Source organism: Lottia gigantea, assembly GCF_000327385.1.
Source record: "Lottia gigantea unplaced genomic scaffold LOTGIsca_164, whole genome shotgun sequence".
Taxonomy (NCBI): Eukaryota; Metazoa; Mollusca; class Gastropoda; family Lottiidae; genus Lottia; species Lottia gigantea.
This window is the reverse complement of record NW_008708034.1, coordinates 41,086-67,716: the sequence shown is the minus strand read 5'-3', so window position 1 is coordinate 67,716 and position 26,631 is coordinate 41,086. Positions and strand designations below refer to the sequence as shown.

Sequence of the window (26,631 nt, the reverse complement as noted above, 5' to 3'; positions counted from 1 at the left end):
AGTCTAAGAATAAGTTTTATAACATGCTGTTCTGAGTCTAAGAATAAGTTTTATAACATGCTGTTCTGAGCCTATGAATAAGTTTTATAACATGCTGTTCTGAGTCTAAGAATAAGTTTTATAACATGCTGTTCTGAGCCTATGAATAAGTTTTATAACATGCTGTTCTGAGTCTAAGAATAAGTTTTATAACATGCTGTCTGAGTCTAAGAATAAGTTTTATAACATGCTGTTCTGAGTCTAAGAATAAGTTTTATAACATGCTGTTCTGAGCCTATGAATAAGTTTTATAACATGCTGTTCTGAGCCTATGAATAAGTTTTATAACATGCTGTTCTGAGTCTAAGAATAAGTTTTATAACATGCTGTTCTGAGTCTAAGAATAAGTTTTATAACATGCTGTTCTGAGTCTAAGAATAAGTTTTATAACATGCTGTTCTGAGTCTAAAAATAAGTTTTATACGTGCTGTTCTGAGCTTGAATAATATGTCTTTTTCGATGTCTTTAGTTATCTTTTTGAGCGACGTGATCATCTCTCAGAGATTATAGTCGAAACGTACTTTTGTCTATACGAACACAATAAAAACTGATCAATTTGTAGTAGCTAAAGAACAAACTTGTGGTCAAAATAGATTTAAAATTTTGGTAAAAACAGACTACAAAAATGGCATAAAGTACTTCAAGTTTATTGAAATTGAAAAATAAAATCCAGGACCAATCAGTTTTCTGGGGTGAAAATTGTAAAATTGCTATTAAATAAACTACAAATACCTATAACAGTAACAAAATATCCATGATCCTGTTTTAGAACACTATCTGTATACTGTAAAAATGTATCAGTTCCCACATTCGTCACATCCAAAATGTCAAATAATCTTTTTCTTTCTTCCTCTGACATCTTACCACCTTCGATCTGTATTTAAAATAAGAAGTATGTTAGTCGTTTTTGATTGACTCTGACACCTTTACAAAAGACTTAATTTGTTTTCTGAATTAAGACAAACAAATGTAATGGATTTTAATTTAAATGCCGATTAACGTAAAAGCAATCATTAGATTAGTTATGCTGGTCTGGAGCACCAGAATCATTAAAATTTCAATGAAAAATTAAAATTGGACAATCTGAAGTTCGTAATGGTTCATTTCTGTAAACTCACCAGATCTCGACAGTTTAAGCTATTATTTCTAGTTGCTATAGCAACATAATACATCATCATACCAACTTTAGAATCAAATTCATTCCATGGAATATCAATAACTGTATTATTACTGATATATTCTGTCATTTCTATTACTCCAGCTGAAAACAGACAACGTAAGATTCCAACTCAAAAATAGAACAACTAATAGCAATTTACGACGACTCTCATTTCACCCCTCCCCATACCTGCTATTTAAGAAATGGGAGTAATTGTGTAGATTCACAGCGATTCCTAATTCTATACGTAATGTCTTGCAATCGTTTTGTAGGAAGCATAGAAAGAGGTACTCAAATTCTGTATTGAAAATGAAAGGCATACCTTTGACACCATCATTGTAGCCTGACTGGAAACCATTGGATGTTACTTCCGTCATGGCCATGGATTCACTGTACGCTCGAACAGTGACATAATACGTAGCTTTTAATGGTACAAGTTCAAGATCATAGAATATTACTGTTGTATTTAAACCGACATTTGTATATGGAACAACATTATCTCTAGTTTTAGGGAATCTTCTGTCAGTTCCTAAAGCTACTTCATAATATCTGATTGCATTGATAACTTTTCTCTCCGAACCATGTACTCCAGGATTTCCTACAAATAGAAAATATGTTTGGCATGAAAAGCTTTTGGGTCAATATCATGACTGAACATTATCATTGTTGACGATTACCATATTCTTTATGAAAAGCTTATCTCACACAAGTGTATTAATGTTTTTTCCAAACCTTTTGCAGATAACACAAGATCAGAATTAAGCATAGAAGATCCAGACCTTGCATACAGATATATAAAATAGACCCGTAAGATCAATAATCCATTTCTTTTGTTTAAGTAAATAGTTCATTCTAAAATGTACCTGATTCTATCTCAAATGGTGGAGAGTCATCATCCACACCAACTCCAAACCCTTGCCAATTAGCCGAGGCTTTATTCACCATAAATATCTTATTAAGATCATATCCAAAAACATCTCCATCATTTACACGTCCTGGTATTACTGGCTCTAGCTGGATTGTCACTCCATTAGAACGTAGAATGTAGCTGTAATCTAAAGCTGTTGTTACTCGTAGTAAAATGTAATATCTTTCACCATCACTTAACGATAGTCCATCATTGACCCCAAATGTTGATCCTGAAAAAATTCAAGATTTATTTAAGGCGGGATAATCAGCCGATTGGGTGTTGCCTATCTTAACTCAAGCACCCAGCATCCATCCAGGAAATTCAACAGCAATATCCTCTTGAAATAAAAAAGAGCATTCTTTCCTGCGAAAATATTATCAGCAACCCCACCTGACGCACGCAAAAAATCAAAATATATATCTTTCTATTACTATACCTAATGTGTCGGTGAAATTCTGGACAACCAAGCCATCCAATCTGACTATTGACCACTCATATCTCTTCACAGGACAGGGTTCTCCAGTCACATCCCATCTAGCTTTTATTGTATCGATACTGGTCTGATAATCTCTGGAATAACGGATTTGTGTTTTATTCAATATACTATTGTAGCATCTTTCCAGACAATGAGGACAATTTCTGCATTTGGATCAGCAGTGTACTTTATGGAAGTTTTTATCGCATAATTTCGGTCAGACCTGAATACTTCCTCTAAGAATGGACATACAAGTCTCATACTTAGTCAACAAGTGTATATATTCATCAGTTGGACTTACCAGGTGCGATGACTACAGAATAGAATCTCTGTATAAGTCGATATTTATTAAACTAAATAATTATTGAAACTATCTTCTAAGCGTGTTTAAATTACTTAGTTTTATGAATTATTGTTGGACTCTTTTATATTTATGACACCAATTAAGTTCACTGATGAACAATGACTCATTTTGGTGTAATCAATAAATCATTCTGACTTACATATCTCCATGATGACTGTCACCATCCCAGACTCCAATATGAGAGAGTGGTTGTTTCCCTTGACTCAAATACGATATATAAATACCGTTAGACGTCGCCACCGTACTCAATCCTGCTTCATTAATGGCTTTGACAGTTACAAATACCTTTTAAAAGATAAGATGAAATTTGTTTTATCTATGTCAATCTACTGACATTTTTATATTTTTCTATGTATTAAATAGTACAAAAGGATACACAAATGGCCTAGTTTTGGGTCCTGCTTGTTTAGATTCCTTCCCTATTGATTACATGATAAAAAAAAACCAGCCTACCTGTCTCAATCCATTCAATACCAGATTTTTAATAGTAAAATATCTTTTGTCAGTAGGTACTGTAAAGATTTGTTTAACTTGGCCACCTCCAGGTGTAGTTCCTATTGCAATTTCGTGACTACAACATAAGAATAGCACTGTTTTTATCACAATCTAGTACCAAACTACATGCTGTAGTAAATCAAACTACATAGCTAACAATCCTGACTTCTAGGTCTACATAGCCAACAATCGTTACTACTGGATTAGTAAATTCTGACTACATGTACATAGCCAACAATATTGGTGTCAGAATCAGTATATTCAGACTATATACATAGCCAACAATATTGGTGTCAGAATCAGTATATGCAGACTATATACATAGCCAACAATATTGATTTCAGGATTGTTAAATGTGAACTACATATCCAACAATCTCGACTTCGGAATAAGTAAATTCTGTCTATATTACAAATAATCTTGCTACAGGATTAGTAATTTCTGTCTACATAGCCAATAATCTTGACTTCGGGATTGATAAATTATGTCAACATAACCAACAAACTTGCTTCAGGATTAGTAAATTATGTAACATAACTAACAATTTTTACTTCGGGATTGATAAATTCTGTCAACATAACCAACAATCTTGCTTCAAGATAGTAAATTATGTCTACATAGCCAACAATATTGACTTCAGGATCAGTAATATAAACAAAAGTTACATACCTAACAATCCTGCTTTCAGGATCAGTAAATTCTGACCAGGCGACGTTGATTGAGGTCAGGGATTCCTGGCATACTGCATCTATCTCATCACAATCTAAAAATACAAATTATCCAGTATGCTAGAAATTTCAAGTTGAAATCTCATCTTCACAATGTCAAGCTATTATAAACTCCGTCTTATATATTGGCATCATTTTCCTTGTATCACAGTTTGTGAATGCAGCAATTTCATTGGATTAAACGTAAACAATTACAACCAATTAGGGCCCTTGGCATTGTGAAAATTATCACTTGGGTATAAAATAATGGCAATTAGCGCAACGTATAGAAGTTCAACAACAAATAACGTAAAAAGTGACCTTGTGAACTGATACTTCAGTATTTCACAGAGAGCCAAACTGTTGCGATGGTTTGGTAAATTAAAAAGAGCCAAAAACGTTTGCTTGCAGCTTTCGCACAATACGAGAATAGGTTGAACCGAAAGATGGTCACAAGTACTAGGAAAATAAAAACTGTGTTGATATTTCCTTATTTCACTACAGAAAGTTATACAGTCATGTATTAAACTTACCTTCTTTCGTGTTACAACTATAAGTATTGAGTTCTGATGTAGATCTATCACTTGTAACGTTTATAATATATTCTGTCTTCAACTCAACAACACGACTAGCGACTGGTGGTGTAACATCTACAGTAATACTATTTGATACAGCTGATATAGTATGGCCAACAGAGTTCGTAGCTGTCACCATAACATAATATTTCTTACCATGACTTACATCACCAACAAGATCTGGAACAAATTATAGCTTTAATTTATTGTTCCTCAACCGATTAGAGCAATTGAACGAAATCTCGGTTGGTCCCTTCTTCTGCTTTCTTAATGTATTCAAATGACTTTCACAATGACTGTCTCAACCGATTGTTGCGATATTTGGGGAAATTCAAAGAATATGAATTCTTAAAATTGGAAGGAATCTTGGCTGGTCCGTATGATTTCCCAATTTATATCAATTTTAATATTCTTGTTGTCTTATGGATAATATAAAAATTTGTTGTTCATCTGATCGTTGCGATGGTTGGAGAAATCCATAGGATGCAAAAACGTTTGCTTGCAGCTTGAGCTGAATGAGACTGGCGGTATTGGGAAAAAGGGGCCAAACAGCAAGCTCAAAATAATCAAAAGTACCAAGAAAATAAACCATACAACTATTACTCACTGTCTATTATATAGGATGTTGTATGACCAGGGATCTTTACAGGCTGGACGACATCTGACAAACCTTCTTGTGATCCCAAACTAAAGTGAAAGTTTTTAATTGGACTCTCATTATCTATAAAATTATTCCATGAACATTTCATCGCAGTGTGAGGCTAAAAAAATAATTAAAAGAGACTCATTCATTGGTTAACCTTAAATTCAAAAGATTTTCTGAAAGAAATTCTGAAAGAGGGTTTTTAGACAACTTACAAAAATACGAAAACATGAAACCTTTAGAAAGTAAACGATAAGCTTTGGTTCAAGGAATTGAATTAACAGTTACCTGAATAAAGCCAGGGCAAGTTACAACACCCTCACTAGGTGGCGTGGTATCAACTATCAATGTAGCAGACGACTTTCTTCCAGTTAGTCCGACATTATTCACTGCCCAGAAATTTATAATGTTTGGTCGACCTGCAATTGACATATGAAAGAAAAGTTACCAAACTATTCTATTTAGTATGATGAGTTTCCTGAAAATTAATGATACTTTTAGAAAATGTACCACACTTCCACATTTCACTTCGGGAGAATATCAGGAAAATAGTTCATTAAATGGGAGACATAATTTGTTTTATCCATTTTAACTAGAAGTTTTCACTAAGCTCATACCATCAGATATAGGTTTAGCATCACCAACAGGTAGTGATCCTTCACCATCCAGGAAGACAGAGACTTTAGCAGCCGATTTGATATCAGCACCATCAGGATAAGTACCAACAGAATACCACACCTCTGTTATATTACTTTCTAGATCCCGAACTAACCACTCAGCTTGAATTGAATCCACTTCAGATTGGTAAATCTTCATACCAGGTTCCAGTTTCTTTCTATCAAATACTTCAGACAGGCTGCCAGACAAAAAAAATCAAATTATTGGATAAATAATAAGATTTTCAGATATTGATAAATGTTCAAATTATGATTTACTTCAGGGTGTAAATCAGACATCATGTTCACATGACGTGTTCGGTTTGATTAAAAAGTTTGAATTTTCTAAATATGAACAGGTTTACCTAAATCTTTTTTGTTACGCAAAAAGTACAAAGCTCTGAAGCTGACCTCGAATTGAAGGCAATACTAATATTTTATGTGGCAATGTTTGATGGCAATGTTAAAATGGTATCTTTACCTTTCAATAGTGATACTAGGAGGAGTTGTATCAACCGTAAAACCATCAGAAGTAGATTCTAGAACATTTCCAACGTTACTGATACCTCTTACAGTAGCATAGTACTTTATACCAGATTCTAGTGGTAGGATAGCTTGACCATAACCAGAACTAGCAATGCCTTGAAAATTACAAGAATAGAATTACTCACTAAATATGATTGATATATGATGTACCAATGTTTCGCCAATTTGTTGTTAGTGGCTTCGGGTTTCGTTCATTAATCGAGTTTAACATCACTCTGTTTTAACCTGTAGTACCTGTAGAGAACAGCGAGAGACGCTCGTTTCAAACTATCCATACCAAGAATAATACACTCTTTCTTAAACAAACAGTTAGGGATTTGTTCTAAATTAGGTCACCCCAACCAACTTTTTCAACAGAAGAACATAATTATGTTTTAAAGTTTACCATTTCCTGGAACGTCAGTATCCTCTTGATGGATCAAACCGGCTTCCATAAAAGGCTGAACCTCTTCTCCACCAGCTGTAGTACCGACTGCCCAATCAAATCTCGAGATACCATGGAGAGCACTTTCATATCCAGAGAACTGAACAGTCACAGTTCCAGTTTCTAACTGGTAGTCAATATCTGTAGTTGACCCTCCTTCTGTTCCTTCAGCACCATCAAACACAATTCCTGAATAGCACAAAAAACAAAAGTATATTCCTCAAAATAAAGTTTTCATTTGGAATTCATTGCATGAGAGCATCGATTTCATGTAAACTTGGTGTAAGATTTAATTTTTAATAGCTGAAATCAAAAGAATTAACGTCACTATCAAATTCGAATCCATAGCATATCGATTGCCAGTTAACTTGAAATTTGAAAATATAGTGAAAGTCTTAGAAAGTCATTTCCTTACTGTTAATATAAAATTCTCACGGCAGTTTAAAAAAAAAACCGGAAATGGTGCAGTCATCGTAGCATTGTCTGTTGCATTACAGGAGAATCAGACGTCCAATTGTAATTCTAACAATATACCTTTTAACAAGCTATAGCTTTTTAATAATAAGTGTGCAGCTGTGAGGAAAATGGCTGACCTGCTTTATCTTCTTCTACCACTTCAATACGAGTGGAACTTTTCACTGTGCTTTCCAGACCAGCACCATTCACTGCCTTGACAGATACATAATAGTAAGGAGTGGTGGTATTCTTCACTTGAAGATTGAGGTTGTCAATGTATCCATCGTGGTTTTGACCATAACTTTTCCATTGTAAAATTTCTTGTCCTCCTGAAACAGTTTATCACATATGGGCTTCTGATAAATGTTAAGTTCATTTCATTCGAGTATTTTTGAGAAAGGTGAAGATCATTTTATATCGGTATTACTGAGAGAGGATGTTATGTTTACACACACGACAAATCCCGTTGCAGAAATGATGTGCCGGAAGAGTGAACAAACACTACTCGCTGGGACAACCGCATAGTACTTTAGGACAAAGGATTCAAGAAAAGCATTTTAACAGACACACATTACTTCTTTGCATCATATTATGTTCAATCAGCTGCTGAATTTTTCAATACATCGTCAATACATTATGAATAGTAAAAATACCTTCTGTGGTACCAACTGCCACAAAATAGTCTTTAATACCACTGACATCATCAGTACCAAACCACGAGGCTTTGATACCAGTTTTATCAGCTTGTAATACTACACCATCAATATCTTCTTCTGTTTCACCATCAAATACTCCAACAAATACCCATAGTATCTGAAAAGTTACAGTTGCATCAAAAACAACTGATCAAAAACTGATGACATCGTCAAAATCATCATACGCAAAATGAACATTGTTCTACTAGGATTTCGGTGGTATCTTCTTTAAGGATTTCGCATCGAAAGTTGGGACAATTGGACGTTGATATTGAATTTGGGACAATTGGACGTTGATATTGAAAGTTGGGACAATTGGACGTTGATATTGAAAGTTGAGACAATAAATAAGACTAATTCTTTACTATTCTTTACTAATTGCTAAGGATTAGATTCAGACGCCAGACATAGAACTGTCCCACTTGCGTCTAAGACTATAAAGATTATTAGGTCTCTTGATTCCATTTGGTGTATTTGTATCTATAAATACATAAAGCATAATTTTGATCGATCTTCGTGCTCTTATCCATGTTGACCTCCTTTTAATCTTACCTTTGGTGGAGTGTTGTCCAGTAAAAATCCATTAGTATCAAACGTTGCTACCGATAAAGCTTTATTGATCGCACTGACTCTAACACTGTATTTAGCTCCATTTTGTAAGGTAAGGCTTGTCACTTCTAAAGAATCTTCTTCGGGATTTCGTATTTCAGTCCATTTACCTTTCCCTAATGAAAATATAGTAAGAATCAGAAAATCCTATATTTTTTGAATAAATCCAGACTTGGAAAGTAAGTAAAATAATAGGATAGTGACATAGTTAACCGGATTTCCCTTTTTTGAGCGTTTGAAATGCTGTCGTCTTGCATCTAAAAATCAGGTTATTACGATAATTGCCCCTTTTTCATTTCATTGTTGTGCATGTATTTGATGTCGTAAAGTCCGTTTGAACAAGAAAGATGTATTTCAAAATAAAGAGTATTTGGAATGGAAAATTTCATATATCAATTACCTGGATATATCTGATGTTTAGAACCTTGGTATAACTGATAAATCTGGTATTTATAATGATCTATTCCAGATTCTTCATCAATAAATTTATAATTAGCCGAGATGAAAGAATTTGATGACTGAAAAAGAAATCAATTCAAATCAACTTATATAAAATTTATATATTGTGATTTTCAGTTAAGCAATAATGAAAATTAATCCATCAGCATGCTATCCAAATGGTTTCACGATCAATTAAATCTTGAAAATATACCCAAAAGATTTATAAAATCAAAACCTCCTTCTATAATCTGCTCAGAGGCGCATTCTAAGCTTCTTGAAATCACCATTCATTTTGTGACGGGTGATCAGAACTGACACACATGTCCGTCGTTACTTGTTAATACTTTCAGCTTTTTGTAGTTGGTACCATCTGCGTATTTAGGGGAGCAGACCTGTGAAAGTTCTTATTTTGAGGTGAAAGTTAAGATTTCTAAGTGCTCCAAATTCATCTCAGGCCAACTAAAATCCGGTGCCTTCTTGGGTTCCACTGGCAGCTCTCCTCCCCCGGTCTTAAGATATGCTTCGGAGAAACGCCTCTCCTTTTTGGTTCCCTCAAGCATTTTCTAGATACGCCGCAGACTGGTATATTCATCAGAGACTTGTTAACGTCAGTAAGATTCGAACTAGATAGATAAGTAAGCTGAATATAGAATTATGTCCGAATTTTACCTGGTAATCAACGTCTTGTCTCTGTTGACCTCCATCATTTAAATAAATTAAAGTAGGTGGAGTCAAATCAACAACATATCCATCTGTGTGTTGAGTAATTTTGCCCAGAGCGCCATTCGTGGTTAGTAATTGTATTTTGACACTATCTTGATGGTGAAGATGGAAATTATGCCATTCGAATGAGTTTGTAGCATTGTCAACTTCGTGCCAATCTCGTAATATTTCAAAATCTTCAGATGTATTCCTGAAAGAATATTATGAATTTCATTTATTGTCTATTTTATAATGTAAACGTAAATTGTCATCGCTTTCGTTTGTCCATCCGTCCTTGTACGATCTACATTGACCCTTTAGAGGCTGTACAGTTTTTATCAGATTTGTTTACAATGTACTTCGATGGGATTTCGAAATTCGCGATTTTTATTTGAGTCTGAATTATGTGCATGTTTTTCATAGCTTGTGCGTAAGAAGTATCTATAGCGGACCTATGGCTTACAGTCTTAATCAATTTTTGCGTTAGTAGGGCACGATAGCTTTAAAAATGCCAAGAACTTTGCGGACGTGTGGACGTATAGTTTTATAGTCTTTTTTAACAATGTGGTCCTTACTTGGCTCTTAGTATCTGAACTGCAAACGATTTTATACTAGATTCTGGATCAAACTGCCCTTTCCATTGCCCTGCAACAGTAGCTGTAGCACCACTAAACTGTATATCAGTAAAATTATCTCTTTTTCCATCTACTACTTCTCCTTCAACTGGTACAGTTAGGTCAACAATTACTGAAAATAAAATCCACATAGAGTTCGCTTGATGATATAAGGACAGTTCTTATTATATTTTAAAGATTAATAAATTGGACATAAGTGACAATAGGGATATACAAACCAAAAATTAACACAAATGAACAACTCGTTTATCAATTGTTAATCATCACTCGCTTATTTCTGCATTTAATACTCACCACCATCAGATTTTCCAGATACATTCAGTTGTTGATGACCAGCATTAAAAGCCCACAACTCGATATAATATTTCTTGGAATGTTCTAGCAGGCCATCTTCGAATTCTATACAGGCTTCGTGTGTTCGATGATCAAAATCAGTTCCATTGGTCAGATACATATCATTGTCCGATGAGCGAACAAACACAGAGAAATATGACAAACCAGACTCGGGATCGTAGAAATCTACCCAATTGGCACAGATCTGAAAAGAAACTGGTATTTCTGACACAAGATCAATACTACAGCATATGAATTCGCGGAAACCAGAAGAACAAAGGCGTAAATAAAACCAAAAACAAAAAGTAACCTTTTGTCAAAAATGAAAAATGTTATGTAAATATATGTCGTGGCATTACTGTGTTTATTACCATCTGATCAGTATATTGGGTAAATATTGGTATGCCTACTTATGTATTGACTCAGTTTTCAATTGAATATAATATTCAATACCTTATTACTATCCTTGGTAAACATCAGATCATGTTTATAAAGAGGACCATCATAAACTTCTCCTGCTATAGGTGGTGTAACATCAATAATTAGAGGACTGTCCGCTGATCTCAATGCAGACATATTCACTGAAATACAAATAGATTGTTTAAGACAGGCATGTTCACTAAAATACAATTAGATTGTTTAAGGCAAAAATTCAGTGAAATAAAAATACCCTTTGTTCACGGAGATACAAATTGCTTCTGGAAATGAAATGATTGGAGATTTACATTACTGCACTGTGTGGGCTAATTAAAATGGCCTCTGAAGGCGGACATGTTCATAGAAATACAAATAGCTTCGTGAGGCAGACATGTTCACTAAAAGATTGTATAGCATAAAACATCTTTTATCAGAAATGGTATTAACTACCTCGAAAACCAAAGATATGTAAACATTGGAGTCTTACCATTATTCCAGGCCTTTATCTTAACCCAGACTGGGATACCTCCTGGTAACTCTGTATTGTGAATGACTTCTCCAGAATGAGGATATCTTTCCCAGTCTCTTATAGAACAATCTTTAGTTGTTCTTCCCAGACAGATATCAACTTCTTTAACATCTGATTGAGGATCACTGAATAATAAGATGAATGGTTCTTTATTCATTAAAATATTTTATACTGTTTTATAACGTCACTAACGCAAAAAATGATAATAATATCAACGGGGCTTTATCGATGGTGACGTCATAAAACGTTGAGTTTTAGAGGAATTACAAGAACCACAGAACTGATACTTGAATGGTGCACACATTTACTAATGCTTTCACTGTCCCCATACACACAAAAAGCTTCAACCCCATTACAATACCTTTACCTCGATCTTATTTTTGCTTTTTTTGTGTCTTATATTTAGGTGTAAGGAGACTTTTATTGGTTTATAATTCCTACCTTGCGTTATATTCTGCTGATAAATTCTTACTCTCCTCTTCATATTGTACATTAAATACCTCGTGTACAAAGGGAACTGTATTGTCAATAGTATACTTTGTTGAATGACAGAAAGTTGTCACAAGTGGTCCACCATACTCTACTTTATTTAAAGCTCTTACTGTCACATAGTAATTACCATCTGTAGAAAAATACCATTCTCATTATACTTTAATAATTATGCTTTCAATGTTGATAAATATGGGTACTTACGGTGTATTTTTGAACAATAAATACGATTTACATATGTGTTTGATTTGTTTGCAGGTTTATTCGATATCAAATAGAAAGACAATAAAGTATCTTTCAAATGGGTAAATGATACCCTACCCATATTGCAGGCCTAAATTAGCAAATGGGATTGAACACTTTCACCCTGTTTTAACGATAATACATTTGTATTTTGTAGACGAGGCTTTATTGAATTATATACCTGGTATACGGTTGTCTTCTTCACGTTTTATCAGACCTTCATGAGTCCATTCAGAATCACTGAATAAATGAGCGTGTGGATCTCTGTGTTCTTCAAACGTTTCCTCACAAATGTCATGTCCAGCAGCAAAAGAGTATCCGTGAATTCCAGTTTCTTTGTCATGAATTCCATCCCAATTAGCTATTTATATAAAATGACAACAATTACACTGAATGTTACACCTGCATCAAATATTATCTTTTCGGGTAAAGAAAAACAAAGAAAATACAGGTAAAATTCATTGGAAACTTTCGGGCCTTTAGCTATGCGCTTCATAGAGTTTTGTTGGCACGCTAAGAAAGAAAACTAAAAAGAAAATACCTGATATAAATCGGTTTGCTCGGAAATATTTTTGATCTAGTAACGGTGTATGACCATTAAATACTGTTTGAGAGCCTTCACCATCAATTATTATCCTGAAACGCAATAGTTTGAGAAATAGTGAGATCTTGTGAAGTAAAGTTTTAGTGGTTAAGAAGTTTAGATTACTTAGAACCTAACACTAGCCTTCAAAATGTCACGTACTTGTAAAATTCTTAATGGAAAATTTAGCCAATGCTGATTGGATGAAAAATTGGGTTAGGTTCTTAAAACAGAAATCCATAATTTACCATTTATTGCTCGAAGGAAATCTTATTTGCTTTATTGTTTATATTGGGCTCACCTATGATTTTTAACAAGTTTTGATTGGTCAATACATAACAAGCGCCAATCTAATTGGTCAGAGGGTATCATTTCTGGACATGGAATCCATTCTAAAACGTCATTTGTTATATTCTTCATTTTACCTGGTAAAATAGTGAAACATAAATAACCTTTCACTGAATATTGCCATCAGATTGGTATACATTGCACACAATATCGTCAAAAACCAATATTTATATATTCAGTAATGTCTGTATATATTCCGCCTATTTTAATTAAGCATCAATTGATGATGCAAATAGCATATCTTCTGTAATTGAACTAAATTCAAGTATATAGACCGTAAAAGTAAACATATCACTACATACCATCTCCAGGAACTGGTGGACTGATGTCAATTAAAACACCCTTTGATGAAATAATATTCCTGAATCCAAGATGGTTTTGAAGATCCAGGTTAAAATAGTAGAGCTTGTTGTGCTGTAGCTGTTTGTCTGTGTATGAGAATTCATACGCAAACCCAATACCAAGTCGTTCCATGTGCACATATTTCCCACTCTGAAAGAATTAGACGTGGCAAATTATTAGGTGGCCCACGAAAGTTTCATAATAAATATGTCATTGATATTATTTCGATAGTGTTTAATTTTTATGTTAATCCTAATTTTTGAGAACATGCTACTGAAGAAGCAGCACGTTATTTGGGAGATTTATTAAGCACAAGTGGTTTATACAACCATTGAGTTACTTTAAAATCTAGATCTGTCACATTACATCTACGATGACAATGATCTTAATTTACAAACAAAAATTAACAGTAAAAAGAAAAACATTGCTTGTTTATGTAAATTAACTTACAACAGCAATTTTATGTTCATGTCCTTCGATAGATTCCAGTAATTCACAATTACCACTACTGCCAAAATCATAATTTACTGATAGACATTTTGATGCTGGTAATTCTAAACATTTCTTCAAACAGGCTTGATAGTAATCGAACTTATGTTGTGAAGCTACCGGAGCGATCAGTCGACCACTTTTCTGCGTGGTAAAGCGACTAACAGCAACATCACCATGGACATCTGAATTAGCTGTAAAAAAATACAGAAACCTCTCAGAGTTCTGCACATTTCATGGTCCAATTGGAGTACTTAATACAGCTGAGCTCATAGCTGATATAGTGTATGTAAGGTTGATCATTATTTTCCAGTTTCTAAATATCAAGAATTTTTTTGGACCTACTATTAGCCGCCGTTATTCAATGTTTCAACAGAAGTACACCTACCATTGTAGGGTTCTTCATTTTTAAACGCAAGATCAACAGGTTTCCAATGCTCTATTTCATCGCCATGGATATCACGTCCAAAACCAACACCAACTGCTGCATATGCTAAATCTGAATCTTCAAATGCCACAACAGAAGCTTTCAATACTCTAGGATTGCTTGATGTGATGAACTCTGCAGTAAATCTGCCTCCGGGTAAGGATACGTCGTACGTTGGTATGGAACAGGTCACTGTGCTTGCTGTATCTTCACTGTTTTTACCAACAACTGTAAAATATATTGGCTGACCATGTTGTTTAAATTTCTACAACAAAGAAAACAAACCAATACAAACATTCATAAAAAGCAACCTATCGTAACATTATTTCGCTCCACAACAGTTAAAAATGAAATAAGAAGTCAAGGGTTACGTTTCACGCAATACTATACTGATAGAATACGACATTTCGGCTTTAACTGCCGATGGGTTGTCAAGATTATATCATGTCAGTTAAAAGATATGAATGCACTTCCAGACATTCTTGGACAAAATGCCAGTTACTCTTAAAAAATAATGGTTTGCATATAGAATTATCTTGAATATAAATACATCAGTTTTGTGAACTCCCCAGAGGGGATGACTTACATCTGTGATTATAGAAGACGGCCCACCGAGTTGTGTTTCTGAGAAAGCATCAGCTAAACCAGGTTTAGTACCAGCTGTAAGAAACAGTCTCACTTGACTCTTGTCATCACCGGCTCTTACAGAAATCTCGATGGCGGGTTCAGAATAATCCCGTCCTTTCAGCTGACGAACTGAACAATGTCGAGTTTCTGTGCTGGCAGGAAATCCTGCTGCTCGTCTTTTTCTTCCTGACTGAAAAACATTCAGGTGTTCTACTTTTCAACATCAAGTCCTTGCAAAGTTCTTCCATGTAAAGAACTAACAAAATGATTCAACATTTTGACATCTAACGATATATTTTGAAGCTCTGCTGAGCTTTTTCTGTTCTTATGTATCATTTATATTATTGTTCAGAAGCAACAAACCAAAATTATAATATTTAATATCATTATTATATCATTTTTTTATAAAAAAATAGAAATGGAAATATCAAAAATCAATCCTTACCTGTGTGTCCGTATATTCAGAGAATATCGGTGGAGATTTATCAATTTCATTTTTACCAAACTTCAGTATGTTCTTTTTAATGCTATCTGTTTGATATCTCCAGAGTTCAGTTTCAAACAAAACTTTTTGTATAGTAAAGAAGAATAAATTGATTTTCAATTTGACAATAGCTTTCAGTTTTATTTTCAGAGGAATCAGCTCCAAATCCATTGTAAATCTAAACAATTAATGAAATATACAATGTTATACCGTTGCGTACCTTAAAAACCTATATGTTGCATGTGAGTTGCGATCCACTATTTTTTATTCTCAACCACACTCACTGGTGTGGATGCCGCTTTACACAGACGTTGGAATGAAAATTGGAATGGTGCAAATTGATGCTATCAGTGTCCCCGATACACATAAAAAGTTTAGAAAACTTCTTTACAATCACATTAATTCTAACTTAAAAATAAGACCCATCACAGATCCGAGGGAGAGGCCATAAACGAATAGCGTCATATGTGAGTCGTTTATTTGTTTCAAAGACATGGGCAGACTAAAATATGGAAAAATGAAGGAACTGACTAAGATATACAAAATCAAATACAAACCCGATTTCAAGAGGGAATTTAGAAAAACCAATTTCGGCTCGGGTTGGGAAAGAAGTTGTCACAATGTAACCTTCTAATCTCAGGCCTGCATACAATATAAACCCAATAGATAGCTCCCCATACGCTTTTACAGCACCATACGGCACTACTCCACCATAGGCTTTCATCTTCATGACCTTTGCTCCCAAATATATCTTCATACCATAGGAACATGATGCACCAAATGCTACAATAAAGAAAGAAATGGTTATATGATCAATCGGTGCAACAGTTTAACTTTAAAGGATTCGGTAAATGTAATAACTGCTTCAGCTACACCTTCGGTAACAAAAAACTATCTACTCACAAAACTCAACATATATGAAACCACCAACCAAAAAACCATAATTGACGTTAAATAGACTCAAGCTTTGTTCTGGAAGACTAAAATCACCCTCCAATGTAAAATCAAAAGACTTGAATATGTCACTCGTTGATCCATCTATTACAGCATTTAATATTTCAGAATACTAAAAATAAAATAACATTAAAATTAATAAAATTAATTAAATAACACAATCTTAGTTTTGAATTCCCCAGTATTATTATTCACAACGTTTCAACAATCGACACTGTCATCACCATGCAGGAGAAATGAGGAAGCATTATAAATAAGTATAACAGTATAAGTTAAAAGTATAAATCAAAATAAGTTTTGTATTCACAAGGAGAAAACCGACATGTGTTTTTCCAAAAAGAAATCTTATGATGAAATTAATATTTTAGACATGAAATGAGTTAGTCGGGATTAATCAAGACGTAAACGTATCAAAAGTAAGGTGTATGTATGGTAATAGCCATTCATTACAATAATTGGGTTCTATGGTTGGCATGAAAGTATTGCTATAAGGGTTTTCAGATACGACGCAAACGCATTATTTTACTCGAAATGCATTAATATTGAAGATAATTTCAAAACAAGAAACGAACCCATGCAAAAAACATTACAAAACACGTAACACAGAACATAAAACATGTATGGCATGATCTGCATTAATGTCAATCTTACAATTTTAACTGAATTTGAACATATAACAATTTTATATTACCAGGGCAGAAACAAGATCTCTTAATTCATTGGCCAACTCGACAGCCTTTTCAGGATCAATGTTCTTCATATCAATCATAGCTGATATTTCTCCTATGGACATATTGGCTAACTTTAAACCCAGCATCTGAACACCCACACCAGTCAATCCTTTACCCACAGTGTATGTTTGACTTGATGTGTCCAGTATTGATGTTACAGCATTCAATATACCCAATATTTGTTCACCTAAAAATTCAAATTACATCCAAAATAAATTTCACATTCGTTTAAGTCAGATATGAGAAGTGACCTACAAAGAGAAAAGCCTGAAACCAAACTATGATTGAGTCTTACGTCCTCTAACTGGATTACAAAATTATGAGCTTTGTATTTTCCAGATGACCCCACTTTCCTCAATACTGTTTTACATACACTCTCTGTATACGAACTTTTATTTCCACTTAACATCAACAATATTTACTAAGATAATTCATAAATAAATACATAAATCATTTTCATTTGGAAAATCTTACATCCCTCTATGCCAATCTTAAGTTTTTGATTTTTAGAAAAGTAAATTATTGTGGAGGGGTTTGTAGATCCCATGGTTTTTAGTGCTGATCTGAGGTTATTCGCTTGTCCTCCATCTTTCCAATCTGGCTGTAAATTGCTCTGCCTTTGACTTTCCTGAAATAGACATTTCACGAATTACGGTACATTTATCAGTTTGATTAAAATAAGGTTACAATTTCGATTCTTTTTCGTTTCCGATGTTTATCGTTTATCATTTTCAATATTGTTTTTTTCATAATTTTACATAATAAAAGAATGGTCTCTGCCCCTCACCAACACAGAGTTATCAACCATCAAGCATAGTAAAAAAACGCTACCTTTTCAAGTTTAATCTTAGAAAGATATTTTTGTATATCTATATTAGATGCCCCTTCTTTCATCATTCTCTGTATCATTTCTTTATAATTAGCAAATTTTCTACACAAAACAAAAACATAATTTCAAAGAAATATTCCTTTGTGGTTATATAGTACCCCCTCAAACAGTTTAAAACCACACTCACTTTATGGATTATGGTGTGCTTTAATCAATTTGAGTGGACATGAATGGAAACAACAGAATGTTTGAGGACATCAATAACAACTACCATTAATTGGCGTTTACCTACCTAAGTGTCGTCTCTACTTTCGCAAACTATCGCCCCGAAACTTGTCAATTGCGAAAAGAATGTTCAAGAATGTTCGTCATTCGTCTCTCCACCAATGGTTCAAATTCAATTGGGTGGGAAAATAGAGAACTATTGATTAATCTGGAACAATCTGGACCAGAGTGGACCGATTGGAAAAAAATCTTTGGTGAAATGCGAGCATCATTTATAGGCTATGACTGAAGCAAGCGATCTCTGCACTGGGTCAAATTACGAACTAAACTCAATATAAATATTGTCTTACTCTTTTATAATGCTACGTCTCTTTCTTCTGTGATTACAGCCTGGTTTCAGAAGAGGTTTCTTATCCAATAGTTTCCAATATTTACATTGGTTAAAAGCACACAGTTTGAGGTCAAGGGAGGTCACATAGGAACTACCACTATCTTTTAACACAAAACTGAAATCAATGGCTTCTCCAATGGACTCTGTTATGTTGATATCTACAAAACATGTATAATATTATAATAATTGGTTAAACCCAAAAGGGCCCAACCCAAAAATATGGCATAAAGTAATATAAAATAGATGTTTAGATGGTAAATCAAAAAGGAAAAAAGAAAACTATATTAACTACAAGAACGTTCACCAATAGCATCGGGTTGCACCATCCGTTTTGTTTCAGTCAGAGTTGCACCATCCATTTTGTTTCAGTCAGACATTTTGTAGTACTTGCAATTGCACTAAAACTGAACATATCATGAGGTACATATCGCACAGACCTTTAGATACGACAGCGTGTGTTGGAATAATGCTAATAGGAACCATAAATGTCCCTGATACAAATAAATGGTCAGAAAACCTTGACAAAATTTAAAAAAAAATCATCTTATCATATAATGAAATATTCATGTAAACATAAACAATATCACTACTAACCATTTACTATAGGTTGAAGAGTTTTCTCCCATTTCTTATTCTCTAATGAATAAATCAATTTATTTTGACAATGATCCAATCTGAATGATGCATCAAGATTATATTGTCCGAGATATTCTATATCAACACCAATACAACATGATATTCCTAGACAGTTATCATCTAGCTGACAGACTTTAGAGATTTCATCTGGTAGAGTTACAGAACAGCCTGAAATAATGAGATAAAAATTATAGTATTGTCCCGACGTCTGGGCATCACTGTTCAATTTAAATAAGCGGGATTGCCTCGCAGTTTGTGACTCCTTTTGATTCCTATGATTAGCCAAAATCAAAATTCATCACGACGATCTGCAAATCAATTCAAATTGTAAAATTGTATATTTTTTTTAAGAATTACCCACCAAATCTAGAAACACACGAGAACTCTATATCCTTCAGGAATTTCCGTTATTGGCAAGATCCTTTGAATATTTACTACTGGAACATTTTAAATTGCAACCGAATTTTTTAGAAATGCGAATCAAACTTTATTTACCAAATATAAAATTTGTTGTGATAGACTGATAACATTTTTCAATCCGAATTGAACCCTGCTGGACTTGTACAAAGTATTCAAGTAAGATTAATGTACGATGAAACTGATACTTACTTGATTGTGACGGTTGAAGCTCACAGGGTTTAAAAGACCAGAAATCAAACGTTATTCCTGTAAAAAGATTAACAGTTTATTTCAGCAGGTTGTTTTATTTTACATAGGGGTATAATTCCAATCCCTCTTCTACCGCCTTGTTTATACGGCAACATTTACATACATATGAATTTGTTTGCATGTATGCAAATTCTCGCCGTATACAGAGGGCTTAAATTGACAGAGGTACTTTCAATTTTAATTGCAGCGGTGACGTTGTATGAACAAATATATATGCTGCTTTTACCTTTAAATGGTTGTGGTTTAGTAATATCACATGGGGAATATGAAATATCAACTTGTTTTAAAATTGGTATTTCTAATAAACAAGAATCCTCCTCAAAACAAACTTTTATCTTTACATCTGTTTTTATCTTATTTTCTGTGGGCATATTCACCAATTTATAACTGAAATGAAGAAGTATTGAACAAAAAATTCGGCTTTTATCATTCATCAAGTACCAGGTTGGATATCAACAATTTTGAGCCAATTGGATGCCCTATGATAGTAATCCGTTGAAAAGAACGCCCTCTTACGTTTACATCATTGTTGCTTGCAGATTTATTGATTTATTGATTTTGAATGCTCTCTCTTATGTCTATCGTGACACTGCACAGCCGTAGTCCTCCGATACGTGTATCCTTTCATAGTCTGACTCTTTTTTAATGTAATTAAAATAGACCTACTGTAATCGAACCCTGCCGGAAATGTGAAAGACGTCTTCTTTACCTGAAAAAGGGGAAACAGTATAATATTTCAAAAAATGTAGAATTCACTACGATCTTAATCTTTAAATAAATCAAATTGAAATTTTGTAATCGATCGATAAGCAAAAAGAAGGCAATTTTTTTCATTCAAAAAATTAAATTTACATTTCAATATTCTATACATACCCCATTCATATTCAAATAAGGAAACATTGTAACTTAATTTTCCTAAGGTCAAGGTCAGCTGAAGGTCACATATATCGACCTGGAACTTGAGATTAACAGTACGTTTGATTAACTCGATATAAATACAGCAGTCGATGGTTGAACAGTCGGTAGAGAAGTGACATCGTGATGAATCTGGTAAACTTATTAAGCTGTTAAATTTCTTACATTCTGGAAATAAAGCGATTTTGTATTGTACAACATTTACCATCATACGAAACGAATCACCATGTAAGAGGAATGATGAGGGGTCGAGTAAGGATCACATATTGTCAATGAAGTCAAAGGCACTTTTCCTCATGTTAAAAGTTAAAAGTGTGTTAAAAAGGAATCAAAGGAGGTGGAACAACCGGGTCAGGAGAGGGGCCTATAAAAAGTCACTGGTTCTTAACAGATTCGTATTCTGGTAACAAGGTCAGCAGCATAGTTTCGTATGCATTGACCATCTGAAATGAGTCCACCCTGAGGCAACTTCCAATTAACACTTCAGACACATTAACATGGTTGCTTATCAGGATCTGATTGGACCGTCATCAAACTGTGTTCTGTACTTTTATACTTGGTCCAGCTTACATAAAGATATCATGAAGATAAGGGGATATTCACCAACAAATCCCAAATTCTGGTACACACTTACCATTTCTCCAATTTCTAGAATCAATTGGTATATATGGAGAAGATTCTCTGTTGCAGGCTGGTTGTTCAAGAAGATCAGATAGACCGGTTTCATCCAGTAATTTAGATAGAAATACATCAGGCGATGCTATACCGGCTAACTTTTCTTTAATATTAAATGTTTTTAACGAAAATTCTGAAAATATCAAACAAATGCTGAATCTTTGCAAACTTTGTGGTTTACGTTTCAAATGTGTTACTGTCTTTAATGCGGAAGTGGTTACATGATAATGTTGCCGACACCAAAGTAGCAAGGTGTTTTCATAGCAAGTTCCCAGTCCCATTCGTAACAAAGTCCACCTAACAAGTTTCAGTCCAAATAATATATCCACTTGGGCACACCTGCAGCTCGTTGCCTCAATTTGCTTCATGCATGGAATCATTTCTAAAAATGTTAAAATATATTTACTGTTTTCTTGAAGCGATTTCTTGTAATCACATAAAGGTCGTGGAATTAGCGTTTTATCTAAAATCTGTTTCTCAAACAAACACTGTGTCTCAGATAAACAAACAGAAATATTGACACTGATTTCTAGAGATTTTAGTTGATCTACTTTGGTGATAATGTAACTGTTATGGAAGATATAAAAAATAAGAATATTGAGAATAAAGAAACAAACATCAACAACAGTAAAATTCTAGAATCGAACAAATTTTGTTTTTTGAAAGTATAAAGAAATGAAATTCAAACTTACTCAATTCGTATGACTCCCTTCAGATAGAAATGATCTGCTTCACCTAAGAAAAGAATACAGCAAATATTGCAAAAGTTTCAAAAAATATTGGCATGATGATCAATTAACAGAGGTATGTGTAATGAGTAGATGACCAAGGTGATAGTCTAGAATTCCCTAGTCTTGTAAACCACAAGGTAAAGTTATATAAGCAAACAAATATACCCAAGAATGTCTTTTACATGGGGATATATCAACTTTTCTCCTATTGCTGCCAGAAAACAGAGCATAACCCTTTTCTTTATGCCTTTATTGCCATCTAATCCCATGCTATCTTGGAAAGTTAACATGTGCGTGCAATGAAAAGTATTTACAAAAACTAAACCTTGTTCCCTTACCCCATTTATAATCAAATAGTTTCTGTTCATACGAGAGATTCTCAATGGTCAGAGTTAAGGTATAGTCACACATATTGATATCTACTAGAGTATAGATTGATGTATCTAGAAATCCTACATCAATACAGCAATCTATGTTGGTACATCTGGTTCCAATATGACAAGTAAAATACTTTGGTAGTTGAGGAAGATATTTTTCGATTTTGGTCATTGGACATTCTGAAATTTGAAAAAAAAATCAAATAATTCCTAATGACTGAAGAGAATTTTGTGGCCTACTTTTATACACTTTCTTCTTTTTCTTCTTCTTTTTCCATAAAAATCCAGTCCACCATATGGTGCATTATCAAACTTGTAAGACACCTGAAGACCTTTGGGCTGTTAGAAACCGACGACAATTGTTTCGATCCATAATGTCCAGATTCGTTTCTAGGTGGAAAGGACAAGCTGGGACTTCAGATCAGAAGGGGGACAAAGTATAATACATAAGAAATTTGAAACTGACGGGACCATGACCTCCTGTCCCTCATAAGAAACTCCACTGAAACTATGAATCTTTAATGTGTGCCTTAACATTCCGACAAATCAGTAAGAAGAAATATATATTATATACTTTTAGAGGCGGGCTAAGGATCCGAATCACTGAAACTTATCAGGGTCCCTGAATGAATTTTTTTAACCTATAAAACCTATATATGTGTGTCCTTTCTATTAAAACCGGAAGAAACGCATAACAATATTACCATTTTTCCATCCTTTACTATTTGCTGGAGAAAAGAGACTTGATGACCTCGAAACTGGTTTCGACTTGATATAACTGGCTATTTCCAACTTTTCATATAACTTATATCTCAAAGCAGTTGTTAAACTTTGTACACCAGTAGCTTGTTGCGTCTTTAACCATTCACTTAGTGAGAAACCTGAAAGGAACACATTAAATGACGTACTTTTTCACATCCTCATGGTTTGACAGACCAGACGTATAAGTGCAAGTTGCTTTCTTTTGGTTTAACACAGCACTACATATTCTATCAATCTTAATTCCATTTAATAAATATTTTTCATGAAGAAATCTGACCTTTCAAAGCTAGTGTACTATCCCAATCACAAGCTAATTTTGGTATTTTGGTGTTGATTAAAACAGGAACAGATAAGAAACATGATTTATCTTTTTCTAAACAAACACTGATATTTAAATTCACCAGAAATTTCTTCTCCGAGTTTAAATCATCTATAGTAAAACTGAAAACAAATTACTAGATCGTCAGATGAGGATTCAAAATAATATACTGGTCATACTTGATTTACTATACTTTACTATTTACATACTATATTTAATCATATCTAGTTAAAACAGAGTACAATTTTCATTGTGTGGAAAATGAAATGTGAATGTGTCGACTATTTAGTTATGAAAAAATGTAAGGTTGAAATGTTCCGAGGCTAATTTCCTGGTACCCTGTTCCCAAAGACAGTTGTATTGCAAAGCTATATCCCAGCGATGAACCCAGCGGCCTCGGCTTTTTTCTGTTACGAAGTGAAAGGAATTATCAATTCTGGCTTTCATTAAGAGTCATCTTAGGCAAGGTCGTACTGATAAATCAACTGACACCTGTATTATTGAAAAACTTACTGAGCTGTTACTAATTTATGCATGGACAAACTCTCCTTGGTTCCCCATTCATAATTGATCAGATTTCTACTAAATTCATATTTTTCTACACCAACACGGAACTTAAAATTGCACGAATCTAGGTATATGAAGGCTTCAAATGATCTTTTGAGTTTAGGAACTGGAGCACAACACTGTATACCAGTACATGTATCAGGGATATAGCATGTTAAACCATTGGATAGAGTTGGTAGATTGGTGATAAGAGAGCACTCTGGAAAATATGTTTATTCTTAAATTAACGTTGAAACGTTGAAAGATAATTTAATATGTAAACTGCATCATGTACTCATAAAATAGCAGGGTCAAGTTTTTAAACGACTCTAGTGAGGCTGCTTCCTTCTCAAGAGTGGCTGTTTCCAGCTCGAGTGAGGATGTCTCTGGCTCTTAGAAGGCTGTTTTCGACTCTGATGGGGCGGTTTACGTCTTTAGCGGATTACTTTCGACTATAGTGAGACCAATTTTCACTACTTCTTCTCTCTGAGACCGATATGGAGAAGGCTTTTTCCGGGTCTAGTGAGCTGTTTCCGACTATGGTTGAACGAAAATTTGGCAAATAGAAATAAATGCACCAAAAATAAATGAAAAGGGGTTTTTGTATGTGAAATATTAAACCTACCATTCTTCCATCCATCAACAGCTCCATCATAAAGACCAGTAGTAGCATCACATTGTGGATCTTTAAGATACTGGGCTATATTCAATTCATTAAATAATCTAGCTAATACAATAGATGTTAGCTCATTAGCTACTGACATTCCCTGTTCTTCTAACCATGTAGACAGAGAGAAATCTGAAATAGAATAGGAGCAACAATTGTACCACTTCTTTATCCTATAAACACATTGTAAAAATATTTTAAGTTTTAAAGAGGTTTTCTAGAAAAAATCTTTTAACAAAAGAAACAGTGGCTGACCTGTTTGGTAATGGTCACTCTCCCAGTCACAGAGTATTTTAGGTACTCTGGCATTGTTTAATATTGGTACTGTTAAACATCCGGTAATGGAATCAAAACAGAATGTAGCAGAAACACTGATTAAATATTGTCTGGCACCTTCTAAATTATCAATTACAAACCTAAAATTTATTATGTGATGAAAATTATTCAAAAGACATATTCTATAAGCTATAACAGGTCGAGAAAGATTCTGTTTTCAAAAACAAATCTGATTGAACACCAAGAACTAAATTGCTATTCCTTAAAACCCATTAAATTTATATGTAAGCAACTTTTCTATAGATATTTTGACATTTTGCTTGTTGGTATCAAATTCGAGAATCTATAAATGATCTGACCTGTTCATTGTTACTCAAAGATAAAATATAAACTTACTCTATTCCAATAATACCATTTATATTGAATTGTTCCTTTTCACCTAAATGTATGAATATAAAAACAAATTAAGATTAATTCTAACGCAATGAGCACCTGTATATCAAAACGTTACTGTAAAATGGCAATTACATCAATGCAAATGAACAAAGTCATATAATCCACTATTCTTCAAAAGACTATTCTGATCACAAAATGACAATGACGAACGAGCATAAAATGCTCCAGGTGTCACTCACACATTACGTGTTATTTTTGCCCGTTCCCGACCAAATTTATTATCATTGTACATCCGGGAAAGAATTGCATTCGCCCCGCACATAATTCATAGAAATACCACCAATTTTTTTATTGCTATTATTGATGAGGCTGTACCTTCTTATCTGAAAATTGAAGTCGAAATCATCAAAGTTTGTTAGTCCTGCACACAAACCATATGTACTTACCCCATTTATAATTCAGTAAAGTTTTCTTGAAGACGAGATTTTCCAGTGAAACAGTAAGAGTATAATCACAGGTATTGAGATAAACTTTAATGTTAAATGATCGACCAATCACAGGAACTGTTACACAACAGTCAATACCAGTACAAAAATCTGGAATTCGACACGTAGCATAGTGTGGTAGTTGACCAAAATCCAGTGTTTGGATTGGACAGTCTGAAAGTATAACGTTTCACAATGAGTTCCA

General features: G+C 33.9%; 1 protein-coding gene across 1 annotated transcript in view; it reads right to left on the bottom strand.

Annotated features, from left to right (window-relative positions):
* Positions 1 to 26,631, bottom strand: part of LOTGIDRAFT_173550 (hypothetical protein) — a gene marked incomplete at both ends in the record, with an annotated part of 63,566 nt that overhangs the window by 3,174 nt on the left and 33,761 nt on the right. The window contains 52 exons of the mRNA XM_009051325.1: positions 772 to 913; positions 1,158 to 1,300; positions 1,521 to 1,796; positions 2,062 to 2,337; positions 2,545 to 2,678; positions 3,087 to 3,232; positions 3,401 to 3,518; positions 4,112 to 4,205; positions 4,683 to 4,904; positions 5,395 to 5,485; positions 5,656 to 5,786; positions 5,985 to 6,223; positions 6,505 to 6,664; positions 6,955 to 7,182; positions 7,587 to 7,778; positions 8,103 to 8,262; positions 8,697 to 8,869; positions 9,154 to 9,271; positions 9,864 to 10,107; positions 10,472 to 10,643; positions 10,826 to 11,069; positions 11,318 to 11,445; positions 11,769 to 11,935; positions 12,252 to 12,432; positions 12,724 to 12,903; positions 13,084 to 13,178; positions 13,427 to 13,550; positions 13,776 to 13,965; positions 14,266 to 14,498; positions 14,693 to 14,996; positions 15,318 to 15,548; positions 15,804 to 16,020; positions 16,400 to 16,625; positions 16,746 to 16,908; positions 17,488 to 17,714; positions 18,002 to 18,155; positions 18,359 to 18,458; positions 18,932 to 19,130; positions 19,410 to 19,463; positions 19,567 to 19,776; positions 20,218 to 20,274; positions 20,504 to 20,664; positions 20,944 to 20,986; positions 21,827 to 22,000; positions 22,937 to 23,155; positions 23,680 to 23,856; positions 24,015 to 24,178; positions 24,570 to 24,822; positions 25,228 to 25,401; positions 25,525 to 25,685; positions 25,942 to 25,984; positions 26,388 to 26,600. Of these exons, the coding sequence (XP_009049573.1) occupies positions 772 to 913; positions 1,158 to 1,300; positions 1,521 to 1,796; positions 2,062 to 2,337; positions 2,545 to 2,678; positions 3,087 to 3,232; positions 3,401 to 3,518; positions 4,112 to 4,205; positions 4,683 to 4,904; positions 5,395 to 5,485; positions 5,656 to 5,786; positions 5,985 to 6,223; positions 6,505 to 6,664; positions 6,955 to 7,182; positions 7,587 to 7,778; positions 8,103 to 8,262; positions 8,697 to 8,869; positions 9,154 to 9,271; positions 9,864 to 10,107; positions 10,472 to 10,643; positions 10,826 to 11,069; positions 11,318 to 11,445; positions 11,769 to 11,935; positions 12,252 to 12,432; positions 12,724 to 12,903; positions 13,084 to 13,178; positions 13,427 to 13,550; positions 13,776 to 13,965; positions 14,266 to 14,498; positions 14,693 to 14,996; positions 15,318 to 15,548; positions 15,804 to 16,020; positions 16,400 to 16,625; positions 16,746 to 16,908; positions 17,488 to 17,714; positions 18,002 to 18,155; positions 18,359 to 18,458; positions 18,932 to 19,130; positions 19,410 to 19,463; positions 19,567 to 19,776; positions 20,218 to 20,274; positions 20,504 to 20,664; positions 20,944 to 20,986; positions 21,827 to 22,000; positions 22,937 to 23,155; positions 23,680 to 23,856; positions 24,015 to 24,178; positions 24,570 to 24,822; positions 25,228 to 25,401; positions 25,525 to 25,685; positions 25,942 to 25,984; positions 26,388 to 26,600 (8,925 nt within the window). The remainder of the gene's footprint in view (positions 1 to 771; positions 914 to 1,157; positions 1,301 to 1,520; positions 1,797 to 2,061; positions 2,338 to 2,544; positions 2,679 to 3,086; positions 3,233 to 3,400; positions 3,519 to 4,111; positions 4,206 to 4,682; positions 4,905 to 5,394; positions 5,486 to 5,655; positions 5,787 to 5,984; positions 6,224 to 6,504; positions 6,665 to 6,954; positions 7,183 to 7,586; positions 7,779 to 8,102; positions 8,263 to 8,696; positions 8,870 to 9,153; positions 9,272 to 9,863; positions 10,108 to 10,471; positions 10,644 to 10,825; positions 11,070 to 11,317; positions 11,446 to 11,768; positions 11,936 to 12,251; positions 12,433 to 12,723; positions 12,904 to 13,083; positions 13,179 to 13,426; positions 13,551 to 13,775; positions 13,966 to 14,265; positions 14,499 to 14,692; positions 14,997 to 15,317; positions 15,549 to 15,803; positions 16,021 to 16,399; positions 16,626 to 16,745; positions 16,909 to 17,487; positions 17,715 to 18,001; positions 18,156 to 18,358; positions 18,459 to 18,931; positions 19,131 to 19,409; positions 19,464 to 19,566; positions 19,777 to 20,217; positions 20,275 to 20,503; positions 20,665 to 20,943; positions 20,987 to 21,826; positions 22,001 to 22,936; positions 23,156 to 23,679; positions 23,857 to 24,014; positions 24,179 to 24,569; positions 24,823 to 25,227; positions 25,402 to 25,524; positions 25,686 to 25,941; positions 25,985 to 26,387; positions 26,601 to 26,631) is intronic.